Source organism: Salvelinus namaycush, chromosome 34, assembly GCF_016432855.1.
Source record: "Salvelinus namaycush isolate Seneca chromosome 34, SaNama_1.0, whole genome shotgun sequence".
In the NCBI taxonomy this organism is placed as follows: Eukaryota; Metazoa; Chordata; class Actinopteri; order Salmoniformes; family Salmonidae; genus Salvelinus; species Salvelinus namaycush.
Genome location: NC_052340.1, coordinates 31,691,947 through 31,719,931, shown reverse-complemented (window position 1 = coordinate 31,719,931; position 27,985 = coordinate 31,691,947). Strand labels below are relative to the sequence as shown.

General features: G+C 43.7%; 1 protein-coding gene across 1 annotated transcript; it reads left to right on the top strand.

Moving 5' to 3' along the window:
* The first annotated feature begins 343 nt into the window (after nucleotides 1-343).
* Nucleotides 344-26,916, top strand: LOC120028693 (von Willebrand factor A domain-containing protein 5A-like). The gene is made up of 18 exons (XM_038973920.1): nucleotides 344-393; nucleotides 517-719; nucleotides 1,082-1,304; nucleotides 1,589-1,764; nucleotides 5,764-5,878; nucleotides 6,065-6,240; nucleotides 6,484-6,572; nucleotides 12,176-12,320; nucleotides 21,131-21,210; nucleotides 22,476-22,590; nucleotides 22,744-22,902; nucleotides 23,095-23,198; nucleotides 24,390-24,607; nucleotides 24,799-24,954; nucleotides 25,304-25,357; nucleotides 25,775-25,932; nucleotides 26,202-26,325; nucleotides 26,598-26,916. The coding sequence occupies exons 1-18, from the start codon at nucleotides 351-353 to the stop codon at nucleotides 26,675-26,677; spliced, it is 2,418 nt and encodes an 805-aa protein (XP_038829848.1). The 5' UTR covers nucleotides 344-350; the 3' UTR covers nucleotides 26,678-26,916.
* The last annotated feature ends 1,069 nt before the right edge of the window (nucleotides 26,917-27,985 follow it).

The following is a 27,985-nucleotide window of genomic DNA, read 5'->3' as shown; positions in this document are numbered from 1 at the left end:
CCACTCCGACCAACAACCCTACTTTAATTTTTACCTTAACCTATCTTATGCAACCATACCAAACATAACTTATCATACTAATTTGAGTGTCTCGGATTTACATGTAGTATGTTACGTCTAGTCTATGAGACCACTGGTTGTTTATTTATCATGTGACGAATTCATTTGATTTGATTTGATTTGTATGAGGAAATACAGTACTGTATGTTCCCTCTCCTAAGAAGACCAGTGTTGTATGATTGCCAGGGTTTTATCAATATTGATACAGTACAAATCAATATTCCAACAGTGCCTGTTTTCCAGTAAGAGGACAATAATATGACACCTAACTTCCCCATTCAGGTGCCAAAATGGTGAACTGCTGTGGATTGATAACTGTCAAGAATAAACCAGGTACTGTTTGAAAACAGAAATTATTGTTTACTTCCCATGTCTGTGTGTATTTTCCTTCTCCCAGACATGAGCTCTCATCAGTATCTTGTTTATCCTCTCTCCATCCATCCCTCCCTCTCTCAGTGCCTCTGAAGAGTATTGCTGTGGAAGTGAGTGTCCAGGGGCATGTGGCCACTGTGAGCTCCACTCTGCAGTATGAGAACCTGGAGGAGAGCCCTCTGGAGGCCATCTTTGTTTTCCCTCTACCAGGAGAGGCTGCTGTCTGCAGGTTCAGCGCCAAGATAGGACAGACTGAGGTGGTGGCTGAGGTTCAGGAGAAACAGAAGGTGAGGGGAAATGACAAGTCAACAATGAGACAAAAGCAACAATTTTTTTCAGGATTCATTTCATGTTTATAACAATCAATAACATGTTAGTACAAATGTTGTTACTAGTGTAGTTACATAGTTACTACACTAGTTACATAGTTACTAGTTACTAGCTACACTAGTTACTAGTTACATAGTTACTACACAGGTTTAAGAACAACTTGGTGTAAAGTCTTACTGGGCAACTATATCCAATTGGTTAACCAAGCAGTCTATGACTTGCGGAGCTTCAAGAATCAGTATTATCCTTTTGACCGCTCTCATATCACTATTGTCTCAGGCTGATGATGCATCCTTGTGTTCCTCTGTCCCCCTCTCAGGCGCGGGAGCAGTATGATGATTCATTGAGCTCGGGCCAGCAGGCCTTCCTATTGGAGGAGAGTGATGAGAGCCCGGATGTGTTCAAGCTGAGTGTAGGTAGTCTGCCTCCAGGGGAGAAGGCCTCTGTCAGCCTGGACTATGTGACAGAGCTGGCTGTACAGGCTGACGATGGCCTGAGGCTCTGCCTGCCCGCCGTGCTCAACCCCCGCTATCAACCCCAGGGTAAGAACATGTGCCCCTGCATGGAGAGACACAAACCACTAATACATCATAGTGCAGTGTAAAACCTTGTGGGCAGCAGTGTGACTAGGAATCAGCAACTGGTCACATAGGGTGGTGGACTTCAGTCCTGCTCTTGGAGACCCACAGGAAGTGGTGCAGGCTTTAGGTCCAGTCCAATCACCCACAAATTAGCATGTTTCTGTTCATCTCTTTCCTCTCTGGCCTTCTGTCTTCTCTCTGTCTCTCTACCTCCTCCTCCCTCCCTGACCCCATCTCTCTCTAAGGGTCAGACAGTGGTAGTGGTGGCAGTGCCCTGGTGTCCTCGGTGCCTGCTGCTTCTGTGCCCTACAGTCTGTCCCTCAGTGCCCGTGTGTCGTCCCCTCATCCCATCTGTAGAGTAGAGTCCAACTGTCCCCTGGACCCACTCAACTACCTCAACACAGAGAAAACCCAAGCCACGGTACCTTGTGTGTGTCTGTGTGTGTGAGTGTGTGTGTGTGTTCATATGCATGTTTAAGTGTGTTTATTTTATACACAGTCAAATCAAATTGTATTGGTCACATACACATGGTTAGCAGCTGTTAATGTGAGTGTACCGAAATGCTTGTGCTTCTAGTTCCGGCAGTGCAGTAATTATATAACAAGTAATCTAACAATTCCCCAACAACTACCTAATACACACAAATCTAAAGGGGTGAATGAGAATATGTACAGTTGAAGTCGGAAGTTTACATACACCTTAGCCAAATACATTTAAACTCAGTTTTTCACCTGACATTTAATCCTAGTAAAAATGCCCTGTCTTAGGTCAGTTAGGATCACCACTTTATTTTAAGAATGTGAAATATCAGAATAATAGTAGAGTGATTTATTTCAGCTTTTATTTCTTTCATCACTTTCCCAGTGGGTCAGAAGTTTACATACACTCAATTAGTATTTGGTAGCATTGCCTTTAAATTGTTTAACTTGGGTCAAACATTTCGGGTAGCCTTCCACAAGCTTCCCACAATAAGTTGGGTGAATTTTGGCCCATTCCTCCTGACAGAGCTGGTGTAACTTGAGTCAGGTTTGTAGGCCTCCTTGCTCGCACATGCTTTTTCAGTTCTGCCCACACATTTTCTATAGGATTGAGGTCAGGGCTTTGTGATGGCCACTCCAATACCTTGACTTTGTTGTCCTTAAGCCATTTTGCCACAAGTTTGGAAGTATGCTTGGGGTCATTGTCCATTTGGAAGACCCATTTGCGACCAAGCTTTAACTTCCTGACTGATGTCTTGACATGTTGCTTCAATATATCCACATAATTTTCCTCCCTCATGATGCCATCTATTTTGTGAAGTGCACCAGTCCCTCTTGCAGCAACGCACCCTCACAACATGATGCTGCCACCCCCGTGCTTCACGGTTGGGATGGTGTTCTTTGGCTTGCAAGCATCCCCCTTTTTCCTCCAAACATAACTATGGTCATTATGGCTAAACAGTTCTATTTTTGTTTCATCAGACCAGAGGACATTTCTCCAAAAAGTACAATCTTTGTCCCCATGTGCAGTTGCAAACCGTAGTCTGGCTTTTTTATGTCGGCTTTGGAGCAGTGGCTTCTTCCTTGCTGAGCGGCCTTTCAGGTTATGTCGATATAGGACTCGTTTTACTGTGGATATAGATACTTTTGTACCTGTTTCCTCCAGCATCTTCACAAGGTCCTTTGCTTTTGTTCTGGGATTGATTTGCACTTTTCACACCAAAGCACGTTCATCTCTATGAGACAGAACGTGTCTCCTTCCTGAGCGGTATGACGGCTGCGTGGTCCCATGGTGTTTATACTTGCGTATAAACGCAATGTATGTAAACTTCTGACCCACTGGAATTGTGATAAAGTTAATTATAAGTGAAATAATCTGTCTGCAAACAATTTTGGGAAAAATTACTTGTCACGCACAAAGTAGATGTCCTAACCGACTTACCAAAACTATAGTTTGTTAACAATAAATATGTGGAGTGTGTGACGCTCATCGTCTTCGTCGGATGAGGAAAAGGAAGGATCGGACCAAAACGCAGCATGGTAAGTGTCCATGTTAATTTTAATAAATAAATCAACTGAACACTGAATGACAAAAACAACAAAGAGAGTGAACGACACGAAACAGTCCTGTAAGGTGAAAAAACACATAACACAAAACAACTACCCACAAACACAGGTGGGGACAGGCTACCTAAGTATGGTTCTCAATCAGAGACAACGATTGACAGCTGCCTCTGATTGGGAACCATACCAGGCCAAACACATAGAAAAGGACAACATAGAACAAAACATAGAATGCCCACCCCAACTCACGCCCTGACCAACCAAAATAGAGACATAAAAATTATCTCTAAGGTCAGGGCGTGACAGAAAACGAGTTTTAATGACGTCAACCTAAGTGTATGTACTTCAACTGTGCATATAAGTATATGGATGAGTGATGGCCAAGCGGCATAGGCAAGGTGCAGTAGATGGTATGGAATCATGTAGTAACCAAAAAAAAAGTTTACCAAATCAAAATATATTTGAGATTCTTCAAAGTAGCCACCCTTTGCCTTGATGACAGCTTTGCACACTCTTGGCATTCTCTCAACCAGCTTCATGAGGTAGTCACCTGGAATGCATTTCAATTATCAAATGTTCCTTGTTAAAAGTTCATTTGAGCCTCCCGGGTGGCGCAGTGGTCTAGGGCACTGCATCGCAGTGCTAACTGCGCCACCAGAGTCTCTGGGTTCGCGCCCAGGCTCTGTCGCAGCCGGCCGCGACCGGGAGGTCCGTGGGGCGACGCACAATTGGCATAGCGTCGTCCGGGTTAGGGAGGGTTTGGCCGGTAGGGATATCCTTGTCTCATCGCGCTCCAGCGACTCCTGTGGCGGGCCGGGCGCAGTGCGCGCTAACCAAGGGGGCCAGGTACACGGTGTTTCCTCTGACACATTGGTGCGGCTGGCTTCCGGGTTGGAGGCGCGCTGTGTTAAGAAGCAGTGCGGCGTGGTTGGGTTGTGCTTCGGAGGACGCATGGCTTTCGACCTTCGTCTCTCCCGAGCCCGTACGGGAGTTGTAGCGATGAGACAAGATAGTAATTACTAGCGATTGGATACCACGAAAATTGGGGAGAAAATGGGATAAAAAAATAAAAAAAATAATAATAATATATATATATCATTTGTGGAATTTCTTTTCTGCGTTTTAGACAATCAGTTGTGTTGTGACAAGGTAGGGGTGGTATACAGAAGAAATCCATATTTGGTAAAATATCAAGTCCATATTATGTCAAGAACAGCTCAAATAAGCAAAGAGAAACAATAGTCCATTACTTTAAGTCAATCTGGAACTTTGAAAGTTTCTTCAAGTGCAGTTGCAAAAGCGCTATGATGAAACTGGCTCTCATGAGGACCGCCACAGGAAAGGAAGACCCAGAGTTACCTCTGCTGCAGAGGATAAGTTCATTAGATAACCCAGCCTCAGAAATTGCAGCCCAAATAAATGCTTCAGAGTTCAAGTAACAGACACATCTCAACATCAACTGTTGAGAGGAGACTGCGTGAATCAGGCCTTCATGGTCGAATTGCTGCAAAGAAACCACTACTAAGGACACCAACAAGAAGAGACTTGCTTGGGCCAAGAAACACGAGCAATGGACATTAGACAGGTGGAAGTCTGTCCTTTGGTCTGATGAGTCCAAAATCTAGATTTTTGGTTCCAACCGCTGTGTCTTTATGAGACGCAAAATAGGATGATCTCCGCATGCATGTGTGGTTCCCACTGTGAAGCATGGAGGAGGTGTGATGGTGTGGGGGTGCTTTGCTGCGATATCCCATCTGGTTTGCACTTAGTGGAACTATTATTTGTTTATCAAAAGGACAACACCTCCAGGCTGTGTAAGGGCAATTTGACCAAGAAGGAGAGTGATTGAGTGCTGCATCAGATGACCTGGCCTCCACAATCACCCGACCTTAACCCATTTTAGATGGTTTGGAATGAGTTGGACCGCAGAGTGAAGGAAAAGCAGCCAACAAGTGCTCAGCATCTGTGGGATCTCCTTCAAGACTGTTGGAAAAGCATTCCAGGTGAAGATGGTTGAGAGAATTCCAAGAGTGTTAAAAGCTGTCATTAAGGCAAAGGGTGGCAACTTTGAAGAATGTATAATATAAAATATATTTTGATTTGTTTAACACTTTTAATACATGATTCCATATGTGTTATTTCATACTTTTGATGTCTTCACTATTATTCTACAATGTAAAAATTAAGAAAAACCCCTTGAATGAGTAGGTGTGTCCAAACTTTTGACTGGTACTGTACGTACGTATGAATGTCTGGGTGTACAGTATGTCTGTGTGCGTGCACTCTCACTAGCACCATGAACCATCCGAATCCTTCATAGTTGTTAAATTCCCTCTCAGACTGCTCTGTCTTCATGTGAATGTTGTTCTAACTGCAGGTCAGTCTGGCTGCAGGTCATCAGTTTGACCGGGACGTTGAGCTGTTGTTGTATTACCAAGACACCCATCAGCCTACTGCTATAGTAGAGGCAGCACAGGCTTCTGCCAAGCCAGGTGAGGTTTACTCTGTTGTAGATGTGTGGAGATGAGATCAATGAGTAGTCTAGTCTACTACCTTAATCCATGTTTACATAGAGGAACATGGTGAGACAGAAGATACAGTAGATGTAGTGTAGAGATGGAGAAAGAGGACAAAGGCTGTTGAACACTTCTGTCTCTCTCTCTCTTTATCGCTCCCAGGCTCTCTGATGGGCGACCCAGTGGTCATGCTGAGCCTGTACCCAGAGTTCCCCAACGATGTGATGTCATCGATGACCTCACTCGGGGAATTCCTTTTTGTTGTGGATCGCTCTGGCAGCATGTCATTCTCCATGCACAATGGGTCTGGGGCTCAGGACCGCATTGGCAGTGCCAGGGTATACACACACACACACACACACACACACACACACACACACACACACACACACACACACACACACACACACACACACACAACCCTGCGCTAGTAAATTAACATCTCAATCTGCACAGGATTCACCAAGAGATAGTTTAGAGTGAAATCCAGTACACAGTGGTTACTCTGTAGTCTTCCATTCTTTAAGCATGTCCTATATGGTTTATTGAATAGTAAGAACACTTGAATTTCTCTCTTGCAGGATACTCTGCTGCTCTTGCTGAAAAGCCTACCAATGGGCTGCTACTTCAACATCATCGGCTTTGGGTCCGGTTATGAGTCCTTCTTTCCGTGAGTGTTCTCTGCTTTCAACCCTCGTCTCAATCAGTTCAAGTCAGTGTCTGAGGACTTACGTTTTTTACAAACACATTTAGCTGTGTCATTCTAGGGTTTTATCATGTATGTTGTACCAGGTAGTCCAAATCCAAAGATAATCAGTGACAATGTTTGACAGTTAATGTTTACATCTTTTTTTTAAATTTGACCTTTATTTAACTAGGCAAGTCAGTTAAGAACAAATTCTTATTTTTAATGACTGCCTAGGAACAGTGGGTTAACTGCCTTGTTAAGGGGCAGAACGATGAGCTAATCATTTGCAGCAGGTAGGGGTAGAGCCCTCACGGTGACTGTATTACCGCCACACCACCTGTCACGAGTCATGAAGGCAGTCAAATTTCACATGACCGTTTAGTCACGGTAATTAGGCTTCTCCAAGCTCTGATGCTGCTGATGGTCATTAGTAGCCCACCAAACTTTCTAACTGCCTGGTACTCAGCACTCTATTGTCCCTCTAATCATTCTGACATCAATGCAAATGTCATCAAACACTTCATGAGAGCCCATGAGTTTTGATGGCCTCTATAGGCTAGGCCTACTATATTTATTCATCTTTATTCATCAACTTTCCTAATATTAAGCACATTGATTTGTTTTACAACGGGGGTATAGCCTACCTGGCTGTCATGAATATGAACCATGGCAAAAGTGTCCTCCATTTGCTATTGAAGTGCTATTTTCTCATGCCCCTGTTCTGAGACAGGTGCATGATAATGGTCCATTCTAAGTCAAAATAAATATCACTCATTTATTAAATGTAAAGACAACATTCAATTAAGAATAGTCTGATGGGTGACAACGTTAGAATATCACTTATGATTCTTTTTAAAATCTATTTTAATTTCACCTTTATTTAACCAGGTAGGCCAGTTGGAACAAGTTTTCATTTACAACTGCGACCTGGCCAAGATAAAGCAAAGCAGTGCGACAAATTACAACGCAGTTCCACATGGAATAAACAAACGTACAGTCAATAACACAATAGAAAAAAATGTGTGTGCAAATGAAGTAAGGAGGTAAGGCAATAAAAAGGCCATAGTGGCGAAGTAATTACAATGTAGCATTAACACTGGAGTGATAGATGTGCAGATGATGATGTGCAAGTAGATTGATGTTTTATCAGTGGCGATTTTAGCATGTAAATCTTGGTGGGTCAAACAACAACAACAAATGTTGATGCATGCCAGCAAAGCCACTACAGAACATTAAACAATACATTCATTGCACTATAACGGTGACAAATGGTGCCCACAAACTGTTAGGGCCTACATAAAGCTGTCCCAAAAGCAGAGCTTTCTTTTCAGCACCATGGAGTGAATCCTTACCACCGCTACACCTGGTTATCAGCGAGCCTTGTCTGGCAGGGAAACAGTTCATTCAGCCTCATTACTGCCTTTAAAAAAAAACAAAGCTGATATGGCTGACTTGCTTAAACAAATGTGGTTTATACTAACAATTGAGATGTACAAACTATGGCATAAGGGAACGACGAGCGGATAAGAGGCAATCCAAGATAGGTCAGACGTAGTCAATATAACTATTTGTTCAGCGCTTTTGAAATGTACAGCAGCAGAATTCAGAACATGGGCCGTTCTTACAGTATTCTCCCTGTACACCAAGTCAGAACCGTAGGTTAAATAAAGGGGGCTTATAAGCAGACAATGAAAGCTCTTACAATATTCAATGATTACATTTCTTGAAAACAGGCTATAGGCTACATGAGGGGGGAAAGTGACCAAATTATTAGAGTGAGGCACATGGTCTACTAACTGCTTACTACACAACATACACTTAGTATTACTTTCTTGGCTACAGTATATATATCTCCCTGGCATATTACATCATTTATGTAGCAGCATACAAGACATTTTTGGACTCCCCTTATTGTGCTGTGCTCACTTGAACATGAAGGTGGCGCAGCAGTCCTTCTTGTGGGCTCTAGAAAGAGGCCCGAGTTCCCGACTTGGAATAACCGTTCAGTTATTTTCCCAGTCGCAGATAGTTTTTTCCCCCAGAGTTCCCAGTTGTCGTGAACGCGGCAGAAGTCAGGCTGGATTGACCGCATGGCCAATGTATAACATTTTTACCAATTGGATATCACACAAAATTGGTGAGAAAAGGGGGTATTTAATTTAAGGATAAACATTCACACGCAATGCCATGGGCCAGAAGTTACGATCTTGTCTCATTGCTGCAACTCCCCTATGGACTCGGCGAAGGTCGAGAGCCTCACTGCTTCTTGACACACTGCTCGCTTAACCCGGAAGCCAGCTGCACCAATGTGTCAGGGGAAACACTGTTGAACTGACGACTGCAGTCAGCTTGCAGGCGCCCGGCACAAGGAGTCGCTAGAGCACAATGAGACAAGGAAATCCCGGCCAGCCAAACCCTTCCCTAATCCGGACAACACTGGGCCAATTATTCGACCCGTCCCATGGGTCTCCCGGTCACGGCCGGCTGTGACACAGCCTGGGGTCGAACCTGAGGCTGTAGTTGCGCCTCAGCCCTCATTGTTGAATTTGCAATTTCCAACTTGGTGTGTAATGTGTGTCCGATGAGCACCGATATGTTTTATCTATAATTTCTCATATGACAAGTGTCGTGATGTAGCTATAAGTAATATGATGACATGCTATTTATTGAATAATTAACTGTGTAATTATTACGTGATTTAAATTAATCATGTAACAATTACCTCATTAGTAACCTGGGGCACCACAGGAAAAGTTTGTTTAACGAGTTACCGTTTCCCAAATTAACTCAAGAAAATCAGAATCTCCATATCATAGCATTTCCTCATATCAGTCTCATTCTGAACATTCCATAATCCGTTAAATCTGCAGGAACGCTAGTCTACATGGTGACTCAGCAATACATAAATTGGCTTAATTATTTATTTACTGACTAAATAATCACACAGAATTACATAAACACACACACACAGGATAGATTATACATTGATTACCAACTAAATGTAATAAAAAGTCCCTCGTGGACTAACCCGATATGACGGCTTGTTACACAATGAAAAAGGGTGGGGAAAGAAAGAGCGGGAGAAGGGGAGACAAAGGAATTCAACTATCGTACATGCAGTTGAATAATACGCTCATGTAAATATGGACGTTTAGCACCCTAACAACCACTCATTCGGATTTAGAAATGCAATGTACATATTTACGCTTGTATGTCTTTGTCGTCTCTCTCTGTTGAAATTGCCCGATCAGCCTGTGGAGAGTAGTTCATCAGAAAGTCTCTGGATGTGTAAGTCTCTTGTTGTCCACCAGAGGTCACCATGTCCGCAGTAGCAATCTTCTTCTTTGTTCTGGAAGTGTCCGTTCAAATGGATACATCAGAGTACCACACGGTGGTGGGAGGGAAATGTTCCTCCCTTCTCATCCCTGTTAGACTGGATCCTTCAAAAGGTACACACGTAGTGGCCCTCGGCCGAGTTTACTAGACTAAAGTACTTAAACAGCTGCAGACTGAATGTTCCGATGTAGTCTTTATCTTCTTAACTCAAAGTGAGTCTTACCATTTTCTGGTCTGGTAGAGTCTAACCATTCCTGATGTCCGGCTCAACACCGTCCGTATACTGGTCTCAATGTTTGATTATTCAGAGTACAGTTAGAACCATTTTTACACGCCAGTAGCAACCTGGCAATGTACTGGTCTCTTGAGATGTTGTTCTTCTCTGTTGAACGTTTCAGAGTTTCTAACCATCTCGTGTCGATCATGCTAGTCTAGTAATTCTTTAGGGGAAAAAGGGGCATTCCCTCCTTTGGCATAATGTTTGTGCTCACGTGGGCGTGGTTACTGACTTGGCAAAAGTCTCTATGAAAAAATGTTACCTCAGTTAGAAGGCTAAAATCACATTTAATCTTCTCACAAATAGTTTCAAATTTAATCATATACGTTTTACAATATTTAGATGTAAACTTGACCCCTTGAATGTGTACACTTTCAGAGATAAAGGTATTTAGTTATACCGTCCTTAACGATATCACATAACAACAACTGATTTTATATGATTATTGTTTAAGTCCCACCAACTATTTCAAACATGATTTACATTAGAAATATAGTTTCAATATCCAAACTTTTGATGTTACAGTACTGCAAAATCAATCTCTCTTTTGTAACAAAGGGATTTTTAACTTCCATTTCTGCATAGTGGAAGAGAGAGTTGAACTGGCCAGAGGGGGGGGGGGGGGGGGGGGGGTCTTGTCTTGAAACCTTTGGTTAGCCGGCACCTTTGATCTCCATCCAGGAGGGCAAGTCATAACACAAGGATTGAAAAGGATTTGCCAGTAGATTGGCGACTTGATTCATGATGATCAATGACTGCTTGTCTAGCTTTCTACCTAAGATTTTTTTAAGTATCAAAGTCCAATCAAAGCTATGTAATTTGACATAATTTTGTCTGTGGCCAATGACCTAATGTAAGTCTATGGCATCACCCAAGGGGCTTGAATTTTCGAGCTTTACCCGTAGATTTTGCGGTGACGTAGTGTCCGCATGAGTGAACACTGAGCCAATCACAGAACAACTAGAGAACATTACCAACCCCTACACTCCGTATTTTCCACTGGCTGCCCCACCACCACAGAAAGCACTGAGCTAGGCTGAAACACCTGTATTTTGGAGCTGCCTTACTCTTTAAGCTTAACAGGTGGGGCTCAAAACCCTGCCCTAAATGACTCGTCGCCGCTGTGTACTATCACTAATGCCCAGCTTGTGCATTAAGGCCAGAAACCTCGCATACCTTTTTTTTTTCTTTTTTTCGCAACTTTCAAATCATAGTCGCACACCTCATGTATCCTAGCCCATAGGCCTATATGTTTTGATAAGGTTTGTATTAGAGGTCGACCAATTATGATTTTTCAACGCCGATACCGATTATTGGAGGACCAAAAAAGCCGATACCGATTAACCGGCCTGTTTATTTTTAAATGTTTTATTTATCTTACATATATCCTAATGTTTGTATCACAACTAAAGTTGCATAAATTTCTCGAAATTAAGCATATAGGAGGACCAGTTTCTTTGTTAACCGCTCAACACAGAACAGCTGCATGTGCGCACTTCTTTTGAAATCGTTTGGAGAAAATATCCTTTCTATTTTATTAAGATTTGTTCAATTGTATTCTTCATACTATAAAACATAATGCCATGGAATTTCAAACACATCTTGTCTGCTAAATTATCTAGTGTAGCCCACAGCCATATGGCATAGCCTCAGAGAGCTATTCTGTTCTTCTGAAATAGACTACATTTTCTTCATATCGTGTTTCTTTAGACCTGTCAAAAATAAGTAATGGATATATTGTGATGGTGGCTTGTTTAGGCTATGCTTGGAAGCCAGGAGATGCTACACATGCTTATACTAATAGCGGTCAATTACCATGAGACCAGCAGTTATTTGGTGACAATTACTTGGCTGACAAAATTTCATGACTGCCACAGCCCTAGGTAGGGGAAATATTAAAATGTCCATGTCCTATAATATGTTGTGGTGATGACCCTTTGACCTTCTGTGTTTGTGTCTATCTGGACATCAGTAAGAGTGTGGAGTACAGCCAGAAGACCATGGATGAGGCTCTGCAGAAGGTGAAGGCAATGAGGGCTGATCTCGGAGGTACAGAGATCCTCCAGCCTTTAAAACATATCTACAGCCAGCACTGCCTCCCTGACCAGCCCAGACAGGTAACTTACACACCTTACATAAACAAACACCCCATTAGATAAATGTGTCTGCACTTTCTGAAACGATCGTTCCATTGAGAAGCTCAGGCATTACTTTACTGTGGGTTATACAGTGATATTAGGGATGATCTTTACTGTGGGTTATACACTGACATTAGGGATGATCTTTACAGTGGGTTATACAGTGACATTAGGGATGATCTTTACTGTGGGTTATACAGTGACCGTAGGGATGATCTTTACAGTGGGTTATACAGTGACATTAGGGATGATCTTTACTGTGGGTTATACAGTGACCGTAGGGAGGATCTTTACTGTGGGTAATAGTGACAGTAGGGATGATCTTTACTGTGGGTTATACAGTGACAGTAGGGATGATCTTTACTGTGTGTTATACAGTGACAGTAGGGATGATCTTTACTGTGGGTTATACAGTGACCGTAGGGATGATCTTTACTGTGGGTTATACAGTGACATTAGGGATGATCTTTACTGTTGGTTATACAGTGACAGTAGGGATGATCTTTACTGTGGGTTATACAGTGACATTAGGGATGATCCTTTTTCATCAGCTGTCCAGCTACAGTGAAAATAATTTCTACTGAACACAAATATAAATGCAACATATAACAATTTCTAAGGTTTACAGTTCACAGTGGTGTAAAGTACTTAAGTAGTTTTTTTGGGTAACTTTACTTTACTATTTATATTTTTGACTACTTTTTCTTCACTATATTCCTAACACACACATTGTAATTTTTACTCCATACATTTTCCCTGACAACCCAAAGTACTCATTACATGTTGAATGCTTAGCAGGACAGGAAAATTGTGAAATTCACGCACTTATCAACACGCATGCATCTTTTGTAAATAATTTTGGCGTGTGCCCCTGGATATCCATACATTTTAAAAACAAGAAACTGGTGCTTTGCATAATAAGTGGCTTCTACTTTTGATACTTAAGTATATTTTAGCAATTACATTTACATTTCATAATTAAGTATATTTAAAACCAAATACTTTTACTCAAGTAATATTTTACAGGATAACATTCACTTTTACTTTAATAGAAAGTTACTCAAGTCTCTATACTTTTACTCATGTATGACAATTGGGTACCTTTCCCACCACTGACAGTTCATAAAAGGAAATCAGTCAATTGAAATACATTGATAAGGCCCTAATCTTAGGTTTCACATGACTGGGTAGGGGTGCAGCCATAGGTCCACCCATTTTGGAGCCAAGCCCACCCACTGGGGATCCAAGCCCAGCCAATCAGATTGAGTTTCTCCCCACAAAAGGGCATTATTACTGACAGAAATACCCCTCAGTTTCATCAGCTGTCCAGGTGGCTGGTCTCAGATGATCCTGACGGTGAAGAAGGCGGATGTGGAGGTCCTGGGCTGGCGTGGTTACACGTGGTCTGCGGTTGTGAGGCCGGTTGGACATACTGCCAAATTCTCTAAAAGAACATTGAAGGTGGTTTATGGTAGAGATATTAAATTCTCTGGAAACAGCTCTGGTGGACATTCCTTCAGTCAGCACGCCAATTGCGCGCTCCCTCAAAGACATCTATGGAATTGTGGTGTTTGACAAAACTGCACATTTTAATGTGGCCTTTTGTTGACCCCAGCACTTGTGTAATGATCATGCTGTTTAATCAGCTTCTTGGTATGCCACACCTGTCAGGTGGATGGATTATCTTGGCAAAGGAGAAATGCTCACTAACAGGGGAAGTAAAGAAATTTGGCCACAATTTGAGACCAATAAGCTTTTTGTGCAAATGGAACATTTCTGGGATCTATTATTTCAGCTCATGAAACATGGGACCAACACTTTACATGTTATATTTTTGTTCAGTATAAATGCCTCTGCCAAAGCCTGCCACCTTATCCTCCAACGGAGTCATTTCTTTATAAATGCCTGCATGTCCTTTCTATTGACTGTATTTAGTTTGGTTTATGCATACATGACGTAATGTATATTATAAACTAGGTGGTTCGAGACCTGAATGATTGGCTGACAGCCGTGGTATCAGACTGTATATCACGGGTATGATAACATGTATTTGTAATAGCAATAAGGCACCTTTGTGATATATGGCCAATATACCACTCCGCGTGCGTCATTAGTTGTGGTATATTTGCCATATACCACACCACCTCGGGCCTTATTGTTTAAATAACTGTTACCAATAATGTAGTTGATGTAATGTATTATAGATGACGCCAAAGGAACCATTGTACCACGTTTGACTAAGTTTGTTTCCTAGTATCTAAACTTTGAGTGGTCCACAATGTAGTTTTTAAAAATATGTCAATTATTGTATCATTGTGGAGACTTAAAAAAAAAAAATCCAATCACCTCACTCTTTGGTCTTTTAAATGCCTTACACACAATGTGATTCATACAGTTTCCTCCTGAAACACCTTTAACTCCTCCCACCTTTCCATATGTAACACCTGGCATATGAACCCGGGTCTCCCACGAGAGCAACCAATGTCTTCGACCATGAAGAAATTCCCTCTTCCCTCGTGACCATGACCTAATGTCTGCTACATTCACCCCCTCCCCCACAAGAGACCGTACCACGTGAGGTAGCTGCCTCCCAATATGGTGACCAGAGTATGGGCGAGTGGGTGTGTCTAAAGGAAAGTAGTGGGCGTGTGGAAAGGAACGGGTGTGTCAAACTCTACTAGAGGTTGGACGGTTTTTATTGAGCTGTGTTTTGTCTTTTGTTTCTTAACATACAAATATTGTACATTGAGCTACAATACCATGAGAGTTTGGACTTCTGTTTTGAAGCCAGAGGATGAGTCTGAGTCCTATTTCCATGTTAGTTTTACACAAATAACTGTACATTTCCAGTTATAAAACTGAGGGTAGGTATATACTATACTTGAGTATAGCTGCGGGGCTTACGCAAGTCCGAATTTCTTATAGCCTAATTTTCTAGACCTCAATGTACAGCAACATTTTTAGACAACACTGCAGAACACCTCCCATATGCACACATACTCCGCCGTGGGGCTTACCAGACACACATTTTACATCATTTTCAAGACAATGTAGCAGAACAAATATCACAATAAAATAAATCAATGTAGGCTTCCAAAGTGGTGCAGCGGTCTAAGGCATTGCAGACACCCTGGTTCGAATCCAGGCTGTATTACAACCGGCCGTGATTGGGAGTCCCATAGGGCGGCGCACAATTGGCCCAGCGTCATCCGGGTTTGTCCGGTGTAGGCCGTCATTGTAAATAAGAATTTGTTCTTAACTGACTTGCCTAGTTAAATAAATAAAAATACTGCAGAACACACACATGGGAATATATAGGCCTCCTGCCTGTGGTAATATGAAGCACATATTCACATTACAAACTTGTTCTATGCTGTGAAGGTGAAGGGAAAAAAAATGTCCTACCTTGAGTTTTCAAGACCTCTCACAATGACTCTACCCATGTCAAGTCCATTTAACTCCTGAGAGTCAACTTCTTGCTCGAAGCCATGAGCGGGCATGTGGCTGTGATACTTAACCTTCTAAGGCTGTTCTGAAGACTCTGGCTGTAGTGTCTATTTAATTTTTTTACATTTTGAGTGTTAACCTAGGTGTCCTCTTTAGCCTTGTCTACAAGGCTTGCTGCCACCAAATGCGCCTTGGTTCTGGCATGTTCAAAAACCTTCTTTCTGAGGGCTCTTGTTTTTTTTACGTCTGTAGCAGTTAATTTACTGTACATGCCACACACTCTTTTTCTAGTTTAATCCCTCCAGTCATTTCTAGACCGAGGCTCCTTACCTTTTTGCATGTTGTACAGGCCAACTTTGAATTCTGCATGACAAGCTGGGGTTATCCGTTTGCTTGTTGTTGAATTGCACCTGTGCCGAGCACTTCTTCAGTTGATGCACTGCCCCCCTCCCCCCCAGCTCCCCGTCTCCCTCTCCCGCTGAGTCTGACTTTCTAGTAGGCCTACTGGCCAGTGGAGGTGCCGGTGGTGATGCTGAACTGTTAGCATCATCATCCGGAACAGTTTGGCCCTCAATCCTCTCCTCCGGCACTGACAGTTCTCTGGCCCGTTCTGGGTTCAATTCACCATCTTTCTCTGTTTTTTTGGACTTAAGAAAAGGCAATCGAATTTGACATTTTTCATATTTTTTAAATTTGGTTTTCCCACGATTCAAATTTATTAGGGAGACGACTAGGCTACGTGATGTGATTTACATAGGGACCCCTTCACTAGCTGACCACCACTACCAAGACCTGTGTCAAGATCAGTTACTTACCCCACTGGTCCTCCCCATAACCTCTATGTACAATGAAAGAGAGCAGGTCTGGAATCAGTGTGGCAGGATAGGATGATTACATAGAAAGATCACCGTGCTTTTCCATGATGGTCTTTCTGGGGGGCGGGAGAAATAACGAGGAGACAACTTGATTTAATGCTGATCGCTTTTATTAGAATGTCTACAGTGTGAACAGTGAAATAATGAATAAATAATGCGTGAGAGGTACCGGAGTTGGGCAAATAGGTGCCGGAACCAACAAAGTAAAATCTTCAGAGTAGCCACCCTTTGCCTTGATGACTGCTTTGCACACTCTTGGCATTTTCTCAAACAGCATCATGAGGTAGTCACATGGAATGCATTTCAATTAACAGGTATGCCTTGTTAATTTGTGGAATTTCTTTCCTTCTTAATGTGTTTGAAACAATCAGTTGTTGTGACAAGGTAGGGGTGGTATACAGAAGAAAGCCCTATTTGGTAAAAGACCAAGTCCATATTATGGCAAGAACAGCTCAAATAAACAAAGAGAAACGGCAGTCCATCATTACTTTAAGACATGAAGGTCAGTCAATCCAGAAAATCTCAAGAACTTTGAAAGTTTCTTCAAGTACAGTCGCAAAACCCATCAAGCGCTATGATGAAACTGGCTCTCATGAGGACCACCACAGGAAAGGAAGACCCAGAGTTACCTCTGCTGCAGAGGATAAATTCATTAGAGTTAACTGCTCCTCAGATTGCAGCCCAAATAAATGCTTCACAGAGTTCAAGTAACAGAAACATCTCAACATCACCTGTTCAGAGGAGACTGCGTGAATCAGGCCTTCATGGTCAAATTTCTGCAAAGAAACCACTACTAATGGACACCAATAAGAAATACTTTCTTGGGCCAAGAAACACGAGCAATGGACATTAGACCAGTGGAAATCAAATAATTGTATTAGTCACATGCGCAGAATACATCTGGTGAAATACTTAATTACAAGCCCCTAACCAACAATGCAGTTAAAAAAATACGAATAAGAAATAAAAGAAACAAGTAATTAAAGAGCAGCAGTAAAATAACAATAGCAAGACTATATACAGGGGGCCCCGATACAGAGTCAATGTGCGGGGGCACCGGTTAGTCGAGATAATTGAGGTAACATGTACATGTAGCTAGAGTTATTAAAGTGACTCTGCATAGATAATAAGAGAGTAGGAGCAGCGTAAAAGAGGGGGTGGGCAATGCAAATAGTCTGGGTAGCCATTTGATTAGATGTTCAGGTGTCTTAAGGCTTGGGGGTAGAAGCTGTTTAGAACCCTCTTGGACCTAGACTTGGCGCCCCGGTACCGCTTGCCATGCAGGTCCCGTGTGGCTCAGTTGGTAGAGCATGGCGCTTGCAACGCCAGGGTTGTGGGTTCAATTCCCACAGGGGGACCAGGGTTCAATTCCCACGGGGGGACCAGGATGAATATGTATGAACTTTCCAATTTGTAAGTCGCTCTGGATAAGAGCGTCTGCTAAATGACTTAAATGTAAATGTAAATGCAGTAGCAGAGAGAACAGTCTATGACTAGGGTGGCTGGAGTCTTTGACAATTTTTAGTGCCTTCCTCTGACACCGCCTGGTATAGAGATCCTGGATGGCAGGAAGCTTGGCCCCAGTGATGTACAGGGCCATACACACTACCCTCTGTAGTGCCTTGCGGTCGCAGGCAGTGATGCAACCAGTCAGGATGCTCTCGATGGTGCAGCTGTAGAACCTTTTGAGGATCTGAGAACCCATGCCAAATCTTTTCAGTCTCCTTGGGAATAGGTTCTGTCATGCCCTCTTCACGACTATCTTGGTGTGCTTGGACCATGTTAGTTTGTTGATGTGGACACCAAGGAACTTGAAGCTCTCAACCTGCTCCACTGCAGCCCCATCGATGAGAATGAGGGCGTGTTCGGTCCTCCTTTTCCTGTAGTCCACAATCATCTCCTTTGACTTGATCACATTGAGGGAGAGGTTGTGGTCCTGGCACCACACGGCCAGGTCTCTGATCTCCCTATAGGCTGTCTCGTCATTGTCAGTGATCAGGCCTACCACTGTTGTGTTGGAGTCGTGCCTGGCCGTGCAGTCATGAGTGAACAGGGAGTACAGGAGGGGACTGAGTACACACCCCTGAGGGACCCCTGTGTTGAGGATCAGCGTGGCGGATGTGTTATTACCTACCCTTACCACCTGTGGGCGGCCTGTCAGGAAGTTCAGGATCCAGTTGCAGAGGGAGTTGTTTAGTCCCAGGGTCTTTAGCTTATTGATGAGCTTTGAGTGTTGAACGCTGAGCTGTAGTCAATGAATAGCATTCTCACATAGGTGTTCCTTTTGACTATGTGGGAAAGGGAAGTGTGGAGTGCAATAGAGATTGCATCATCTGTGGATCTGATAGGGCAGTATCCAAATTGGAGTGGGTCTAGGGTTTCTGGGATAATGGTGTTTATGTGAGCCATGACCAGCTTTCAAAACGCTTCATGGCTACAGAGGTGAGTGCTACGGGTCGGTAGTCATTTAGGCATGTTACCTTAGTGTTCTTGGGCACAGGGACTATGGTGGCCTGGACAGGGAGAGGTTGAAAATGTCAGTGAAGACGTATGCATGCATGTCTGCATGTGTGTATGGTCACTGTGGGGGGGGGGGGGCATCATCGATGCACTTATTGATGAAGCCATTGACTGATGTGGTATACTCCTCAATGCCATCGGAAGAATCCTGGAACATATTCCAGTCTGTGCTAGCAAAACAGTCCTGTAGCTTTGCATCTGCTTCATCTGACCACTTTTTTATTGACTGAGTCACTGGTGCTTCCTGCTTAAATTTGAGCTTTTAAGCAGGAATCAGGAGGATAGAATGATGGTCAGATTTGCCAAATGGAGGGCGAGGGAGAGCTTTGTTACGCTTCTCTGTGTGTGGAGGAAAGGTGGTCTGGAGTTTTTTTCCCCCTCTGGTTGCACATTTAACATGCTGATAGAAATTTGGTAAAATGGATTTAAGTTTCCCTGCAATAAAGTCCTAGGCCACTAGGAATGCCGCCTCTGGATTAGCGGTTTCCTTTTTGCTTATGGCGGAATACAGCTCATTGAGTGCAGTCTTAGTGCCAGCATCGGTCTGTGGTGGTATGTAGACAGCTACGAAAAATACAGATAACCCTCTAGGTAGATAGTGTGGTCTACAGCTTATCATTAGATACTCCACCTCATGTGAGCAAAACCTGTCCTTTAGTCTGAGTCCAAATTTGAGATTTTGGGTTCCAACTGCCGTGTCTTTGTGAGATGCAGAGTAGATGAACGGATGATCTCTGCATGTGTGGTTCCCACCGTGAAGCATGCAGGTGTGGGGGTGCTTTGCTGGTGACACTGTCAGTGATTTTATTTAGAGTTCAAGGCACACTTAACCAGGACAATGACCCAACACACCTCCAGGCTGTGTAAGGGATATTTGATCAAGAAGGAGAGTGATGGAGTGCTGCATCAGATGACCTGGCCTCCACAATCACCCGACCTCAACCCAATTGAGATGGTTTGGGATGAGTCAGCCTGCAGAGTGAAGGAAAAGCAGCCAACAAGTGCTCAGCATATGTGGGAACCCCTTCAAGACTGTTGGAAAAACATTCCAGGTGAAGCTGGTTGAGAGAATGCCAAGAGTGTGCAAAGCTGTCAATAAGGCAAAGGGTGGCTACTTTGAAGAATCTAAAATATAAAACATTACAGGATTCCATGTGTTTTTTTCATAGTTTTGATGTCTTCACTATTATTCTACAATGTAGAAAATAGTAAAAACTAAGAAAAACCCTTGAATGAGTAAGTGTTCTAAAACTTTTGACCGGAAGTGTAAATGGTTATCAATATTAGTTATTTATTGTGTAGGCTGCTTTTCTTACTTTAAATAAAATAATGTAAGCAAAACAAAATGGCCACGTAGCTACTGCCAGCCACACAATCGTGATACACAACAGGAATCACTTCAAGTCGGCAGGCACAACACAGGAGCACTAATCGCAGGCTTACTATCGACTCGTAGCCCAATCAGCCACGCAAAACTATCTCAAGTGGAAGCAAATATGTCCAATTAACTGATTCGGTTTCCATAAACCCTCTCTCGAAACACCCACTCGCCCATACTCTGGTTGTCATATTGGGCTGCAGCTACCCATACTTGCCTCACGTTGGGCACCAATGTAACACGTGTCTCCCACGGGGGCAACCAAGGTCTTAAACCAAGAGTGAGCACACACAGGTTTTATTTTTAAAGTTTGCAGGCGGGGCTACCTCATCACATGACAATGACTGACTCATGTCCGCTACACTCCACTACAATGACATGTTTAGTTACATCCAACCAAACAGTATCTTTTGAGTGTGTGGTATTTACAGTACCATGCATTTCTTACTGGGACAGCAAATAGACTTGTGTTTTTGGTTACTGAGGAAACATTCTCTGTATACTTCAAGGCTGCATGTACATTATTTAACATTAACACATGATGAACATACCCTCTCTGTCGTCCTCAGCTCTTCTTGTTCACTGACGGTGAGGTGGGGAACACCAAGGAAGTCCTGGATCTGGTGAAGGCAAATGCTGGCTCTCACAGGTGGGCCCACAAGCACTGTTTCCCCTATCATTACCTAGCTATGGGAGCCCTGCTTTAACTAACTTTGTTACCTCCCACCTGAAAGGTAAGGGACAGTTCTAAAATTACTGTTATGGGGGAGTTGTCCACAATAGGGGAGGGTTGTGGTGTTTTTATTTATGGGGGAGTTGTCCACAATAGGGGAGGGTTGTGGTGTTTTTATTGGGCGCAGGGGAGGGTAGTGGTGTTTTTATTGGGCGCAGGGGAGGGTTGTGGTGTTTTTATTGGGCGCGGTGGAGGGTAGTGGTGTTTTTATTGGGCGCAGGGGAGTGTTGTGTTGTTTTTATTGGGTGCAGGGGAGGGTAGTGGTGTTTTTATTGGGCGCAGGGGAGGGTAGTGGTGTTTTTATTGGGCGCAGGGGAGGGTAGTGGTGTTTTTATTGGGCGCAGGGGAGGGTAGTGGTGTTTTTATTGGGCGCAGGGGAGGGTAGTGGTGTTTTTATTGGGCGCAGGGGAGGGTAGTGGTGTTTTTATTGGGCACAGGGGAGGGTAGTGGTGTTTTTATTGGGCGCAGGGGAGGGTAGTGGTGTTTTTATTGGGCGCACGGGAGGGTTGTGAGCAATGTCCCTTCCAAGCTGCGAGTGATAATCAGATTTCCCCTTGCTGATCATTGTCTGCTCCCAGCTCTGGAGAGGGAGCGCAGCTCACCTTTCTGGCCCGTAGCCCTGCGTGGCATCCACTGTGCCACAAAACATGCTGCAGTAGTAAAGATGATATCCACCTTTAGAAACACAGGGTCGCTACTGGTATTTGTGGTGGAAATCATTCTTTTTGCATTAATATTGAAAATGTGTACATGTGGAAAAATATAAAAGGGGATGGTCATATGCAAATATTTTCAAAATTTGGGAACTGTCCCTAACTGGTTTCAATAGACTTTGTTACAGAGGCCATTGCACCTGTCTGGAAAGTAAAGCCAGTGGAATCTTTGTTTACAAGGTTCTAACCACTGGTCTTTTTGACTCAAAAGATTCACTGTTAAACTTAATCTAATGTAAACCTATCCAACCTGGTTGTGGGCAGCAGTGGGGGAGATTATGTAGGTTAGGGGTTTTTCACCCCTGTGAGAAAACAAAAGCTTCTGTATTGATGATTCTTCCTGTACAGTTATGTTTTAATTCAGTCAGCCCACAAGCACAAGAAAACGATACCAGTGATTTGTTTGATAGCCTTATTTTGGTATTTGACAACAACAATAATACTGTTTCCTGGGTGTGTCCCTGCCAGGTGCTTCTCCTTTGGGATTGGAGAGGGGGCCAGCTCTGCTCTCATCTCTGGGGTGGCCAAGCAGGGCGGAGGGCAGGCACAGTTTATCACAGGACAGGACAGGATGCAGCCCAAAGTAAGAGAGTGAGAGGGTGAGAGGGTAAGAGGGTGGGAAAGTGTGTGTGTGCATACGTAAAGAGGGCTGTATTGGTTAGAAATGTTTTCATCACCTGCCTTATTCTCTCTACCGCTTCTTCTCTCTCCCTCTTCCCCTCCCTCCCTCCCTCAGGCGATGCAGTCCCTCCGGTTTGCCCTGCAGCCGGCTGTGGTGGACATCTCAGTCAAGTGGAATGTCCCAAAGGGGGTGTCTGTCACCCCTCTGTCTCCACCAATCAGAGTGCTCTTCCAGGGTCAAAGGGCACTGCTGTATGCCCAGCTCACTGGGAAGGTGAGGGCTCTGCCTTCTCCTGTTATGAGTGTTAATATTGTTTAACATACAGTATGTCAATGTTCAAAGGGCACTGGAAAGGTCATAACTATTTGTTTGGTCACGGTCCACGTGTTTCACTCAACCCCATATTTCCTTGTTTTCTCTCTATATCGTTCTGTCTCTCTGTCTTTCTCTATCTCCTTATCTCAGAGCTCAGGGGACACAGAGGGCTCAGTGACAGTGAAGTACAGCCTGGCTGAGCACCCTGCTGAGAACCAGCTGAGCTTCAGTCTCAAGCCTGCAGAGGACACTGGGTAAAAACAACACTGTTTTTACTGTTTACAGTGTGCAGGCCTTGGTCAAATACATTAAGGGAATGTGCCACCACTTACAGACAAGACTGCCATGACCCTCCATTAACAGAAACAGTGCCAGCACTACTAATGCATTTCAGCTATGTAGTATGATTTGATACCCCCATCCCATCATCAATCCTCCTCTCTTAAGCTCTCTATCCCTCCTCTCCCCCACTCCAACATCTTAATCTCTCTATCCCTCCTCTCCCCCACTCCAACATCTTAATCTCTCCATCCCTCCTCTCCCTCACCCCACCATCTATACCTCTCTATCCCTCCTCTCCCCCACTCCAACATCTTAATCTCTCTATCCCTCCTCTCCCCCACTCCAACATCTTCATCTCTCTATCCCTCCTCTCCCCCACTCCAACATCTTAATCTCTCTATCCCTCCTCTCCCCCACTCCAACATCTTAATCTCTCCATCCCTCCTCTCCCTCACCCCACCATCTATACCTCTCTATCCCTCCTCTCCCCCACTCCAACATCTTAAGCTCTCTATCCCTCCTCTCCTTCACCCCACCATCTATACCTCTCTATCCCTCCTCTCCCCCACTCCAACATCTTAATCTCTCTATCCCTCCTCTCCCCCACTCCAACATCTTAATCTCTCTATCCCTCCTCTCCTTCACCCCACCATCTATACCTCTCTATCCCTCCTCTCCCCCACTCCAACATCTTAATCTCTCCATCCCTCCTCTCCCTCACCCCACCATCTATACCTCTCTATCCCTCCTCTTCCCCACTCCAACATCTTAATCTCTCTATCCCTCCTCTCCCCCACTCCAACATCTTAATCTCTCTATCCCTCCTCTCCTTCACCCCACCATCTATACCTCTCTATCCCTCCTCTCCCCCACTCCAACATCTTAATCTCTCTATCCCTCCTCTCCTTCACCCCACCATCTATACCTCTCTATCCCTCCTCTCCCCCACTCCAACATCTTAATCTCTCTATCCCTCCTCTCCCCCACTCCATCTTAATCTCTCTATCCCTCCTCTCCTTCACCCCACCATCTATACCTCTCTATCCCTCCTCTCCCCCACTCCAACATCTTAATCTCTCTATCCCTCCTCTCCCTCACCCCACCATCTATACCTCTCTATCCCCCCACTCCACCATCTTAATCTTTCTATCCCTCCTCTCCAGACTGACCGTCCACAGGCTGGGGGCTCGAACCCTGATCCGCTCCCTGGAGATGGAAGAGAGACAGGGGGATGGGGAGAAGAAGGGAGTGAAAGAGAAGGTGGTAGAGCTCAGTGTCCAATCAGGAGTGAGCAGTGCCTTTACTGCCTTCATCGCTGTCCACAAAGTAGATGGAGAGGCTGTGCAAGGACCGATGCTACGCAGACAAGTCCCCACGCCAAGTGAGTGAGTGAGTGAGTGTGTGTGTGTGTGTGTGACAGAGGCTGTGCAAAGAAATGATTTAATTCAGATTTGATGTATAGAGTGTGGAATGTGTTATAGGTGCGAGCTAATTCATAAATGTGTTCTGTGTGTGTTCCTATACGTTTGTAACCCAGTGACTTGTGTGTTGTTTTTTTTCCATCTTTCTCAGTGTTGTGTCAGAGCTCCATGCTCACGACCTTGCTGGGTAGCTCGGCTATGCCCAGGAGGATGCAGGGTAGCTCGGCTATGCCCAGGAGGATGCAGGGTAGTATGGCTATGCACCAGAGGATGGACAGGGGTCTAAAGGGAACTTTACTGGGAAAAGGTCTGTGGTACTTTACAGCAGAAGGACTTTACCACTGTTTTTACAGTTAGGGTGACCCAGTTAACCACTGGTGCTATAACGGAACAGTTAAGGTACTAGGTATGTGACCGTTTCGGTCATTTGTAACTATTCTGACCATTTGTTGTCCCATCAGACTCTGGTGATGATGTATCAGACTCTGACATAAAATACAGAGGTAATTTTAAAGGTTCATGTCTGTGTTAACCTCATTTCAAGTACCTGTTATTCACATGGGAATTGTAACACAGTTTGATACTCCCCAAAGCGTATCTATTTATTGTGATTGTATTACTTAAGCCCAGTATAAGGACTTTAGCACTGTTTTTAGGGTATATGGGTTTTGGTCGTCGGAGGAAGATGAATGGGACCAAAGTGCAGCGTGGTAAGTGTTCATTACTTTTTATTTAAACTGAACACTAAACAAAAACAACAAAGTGAATAACCGAAACCGTCCTGTCAGGTGCAAAACACTAAACAGAAAACAACTACCCACAAAAACCATGTGGGAAAAAGCTACCTAAGTTTGGTTCTCAATCAGAGACAACGATAGACAGCTGCCTCTGATTGACTGGCTAAACACAACGAAATACAAAACATAGAAAATGAACATAGAATGCCCACCCAAATCACACCCTGACCAAACCAAAATAGAGACATAAAAAGCTCTCTACAGTCAGGGCGTCACATAGGGTTAGGGTGACCCAGTTAGCCACTGGTGCTATAATGAAACAGTTAAGGTATTAGGTATGTAACCGTTTCGATCAGTTGTAACCGTTCTGACCATTGGTTGACCCATCAGACTTTGACTATCCAGCCCCAGCCTCTGATCCTGCAATGGACCCTCTCCTCCAGCTGATCTCCCTCCAGAAGGCCTCTGGTTCATGGGTCCTGGAGGCAGCGTTGGCTGAGGTGCTGGGGAAGACTGAGGAGGAGGTGGCCAAGCCAAAGCCTGCACCGGTAGGTCCACAGAAATAAACTGAGACTCAGCAATATGAGCGTGCTGCAAGACTCTGCACTCACACAGAGTATCTGCACGTATGCTCTGTAGAAAGACCATCAGCTCTGGACAAAGGCATGATGACCATTGAACTGAATCTCATCATGATTCCCATGATTCAGTATCCTTATCTTCTGCCTCTTTCCTCTCTTTCTCATCTCTCTCTCTGTCTCTGTCTCTCTTTCTCTGTCTCTCTGTCCTTCTGTCTCTCTCTCTCTCTCTCACTCAGGTGGACCAGGAGGTGTGGGCCACGGTTCTAGCCCTGGTATGGCTCTATGGGTTCAAGATGGAGGCTCAGGAGGAGTGGCAGTTTCTGGCCATGAAGGCAGTATCATGGATCCAGGCTCAGAAAGGTAGCTATAGCTCACTCTCATAGACCTGGCATCTAAACTCTTGGCCTTCGTCTCACCTGATTGGAAATAAATTGTTTAGGTGAAAGCAATTTCCTGGTTGGGATCCACTGTATTACTTAAATGACAAATATTTGTATTTTGAGTATAATCATTCACAATACAATGTTTGTGGTATTTTGTCTTCTAACAAGTGTTTGAAGATACATTTTGCCCACCCTTGTCCCCATAATGCCACAGTATAATGATCCCTGTCCTGGTGATGTGTGTTTCAGCGGCCAGTGTGTCCGAGTGTGTCCAGGCTGGAAACACCCTTCTGGGTTGCCAGGTGCAGAAAGAAACCCTGGGATTCTGAGACGTTCACCCTGGCTGTCCCCCACACTCCTGCTACTCTGCTTGGGGTCAGATATACATGCAAACCCACCTGCTCCTGGTCCCCTCCTCAAAGCAACATGGTGAAACTAGCTACTGTACTGGTCTGAACAAGCCTAATTATCAACCTCTTACCTATTGTCAAGTTGTCTAGGTGTTATAATTATTTCAGCTCTGCCCAAACTTGAAAACGGCTTGCTCAACCCGTGAAGGATGCAAAGGGACAACTCAATTCCTTTCCAGTGTTTTATTATGGTTTTGATGCCATTTGTTGAATATGTTGAAACAGTTGATTTGTTGAATAGAGTAGTTGAATGACAGAGGAATAGGGAATAGGAATAGGTTGATAACCTTAAACAGAGAATAAACATGCATTATTTTACACTAAACAATGCATGACACAGCAACAAAGCATGGCTTTGAATAAAGTAACCGTTTAAACAATTTAATCTAGCACTTCTAGCAATTACTTCTGCAGTCAGAAAATATCCACAACAAAAGAAGTCACCACTCCTACCAGAGTTAAACATGTAAATTGTGCTAAGCACTGGATGCAACGTAATAAATAATTCCAAACATTACATACCAGTTGCATCTTTAGGGTTGAACAATGAGCTGTGTGTATGTTGAGGACCAAACATTTCATACCCATGCTTATCTGCCAGGTGCGCATGTAAAAGTAGTCCCTCCAGAAATCCTGGCTCAATTTTTTAGTTCCACCTGTGTTTTTGGGTTATCTGCCCTCTTGAGGCCTGGAGTTCTTTAAAGGAAGAGCTCCCATGGTGCTCATGTTTTGAGTGTTCTGTTTTTTGACGCAACACCTATATTAGCCTACTGCCATTTAATGTAGGGGCACTTATGTATCTCAATGTATTGGTTGTTATTAACATATCAACATGAATCTATGTATTACATATACAGCTGTACTTGTTAGACTTTACTTTGGTTATCAATTCCATAAAGCCTACTGGAAACAATGTGTTAACAGTACTTGTCATCACTAACCAAAATGCTTGGTAAAATGGAAAGCTAGATGAGTGCCTTTCCTAGTGCCTTTACTGTGTGATCATGTAACACTGTCTATATTCATGTATTTCCTCATATTTGATATAAAATCAATGATATTCTACATGTTGATTGGGCATTTCATCTATTTTATTAATGACTCCACTCTGTTCCTTCTGCATGGAACTCAATGATATTCTATATCTTTATTGGTAATTTTATCTATTTTATTAATGACACCAACCTCTGTTCCTTCTTCATGGAACCTAGATCAGGAGTGGCCAAC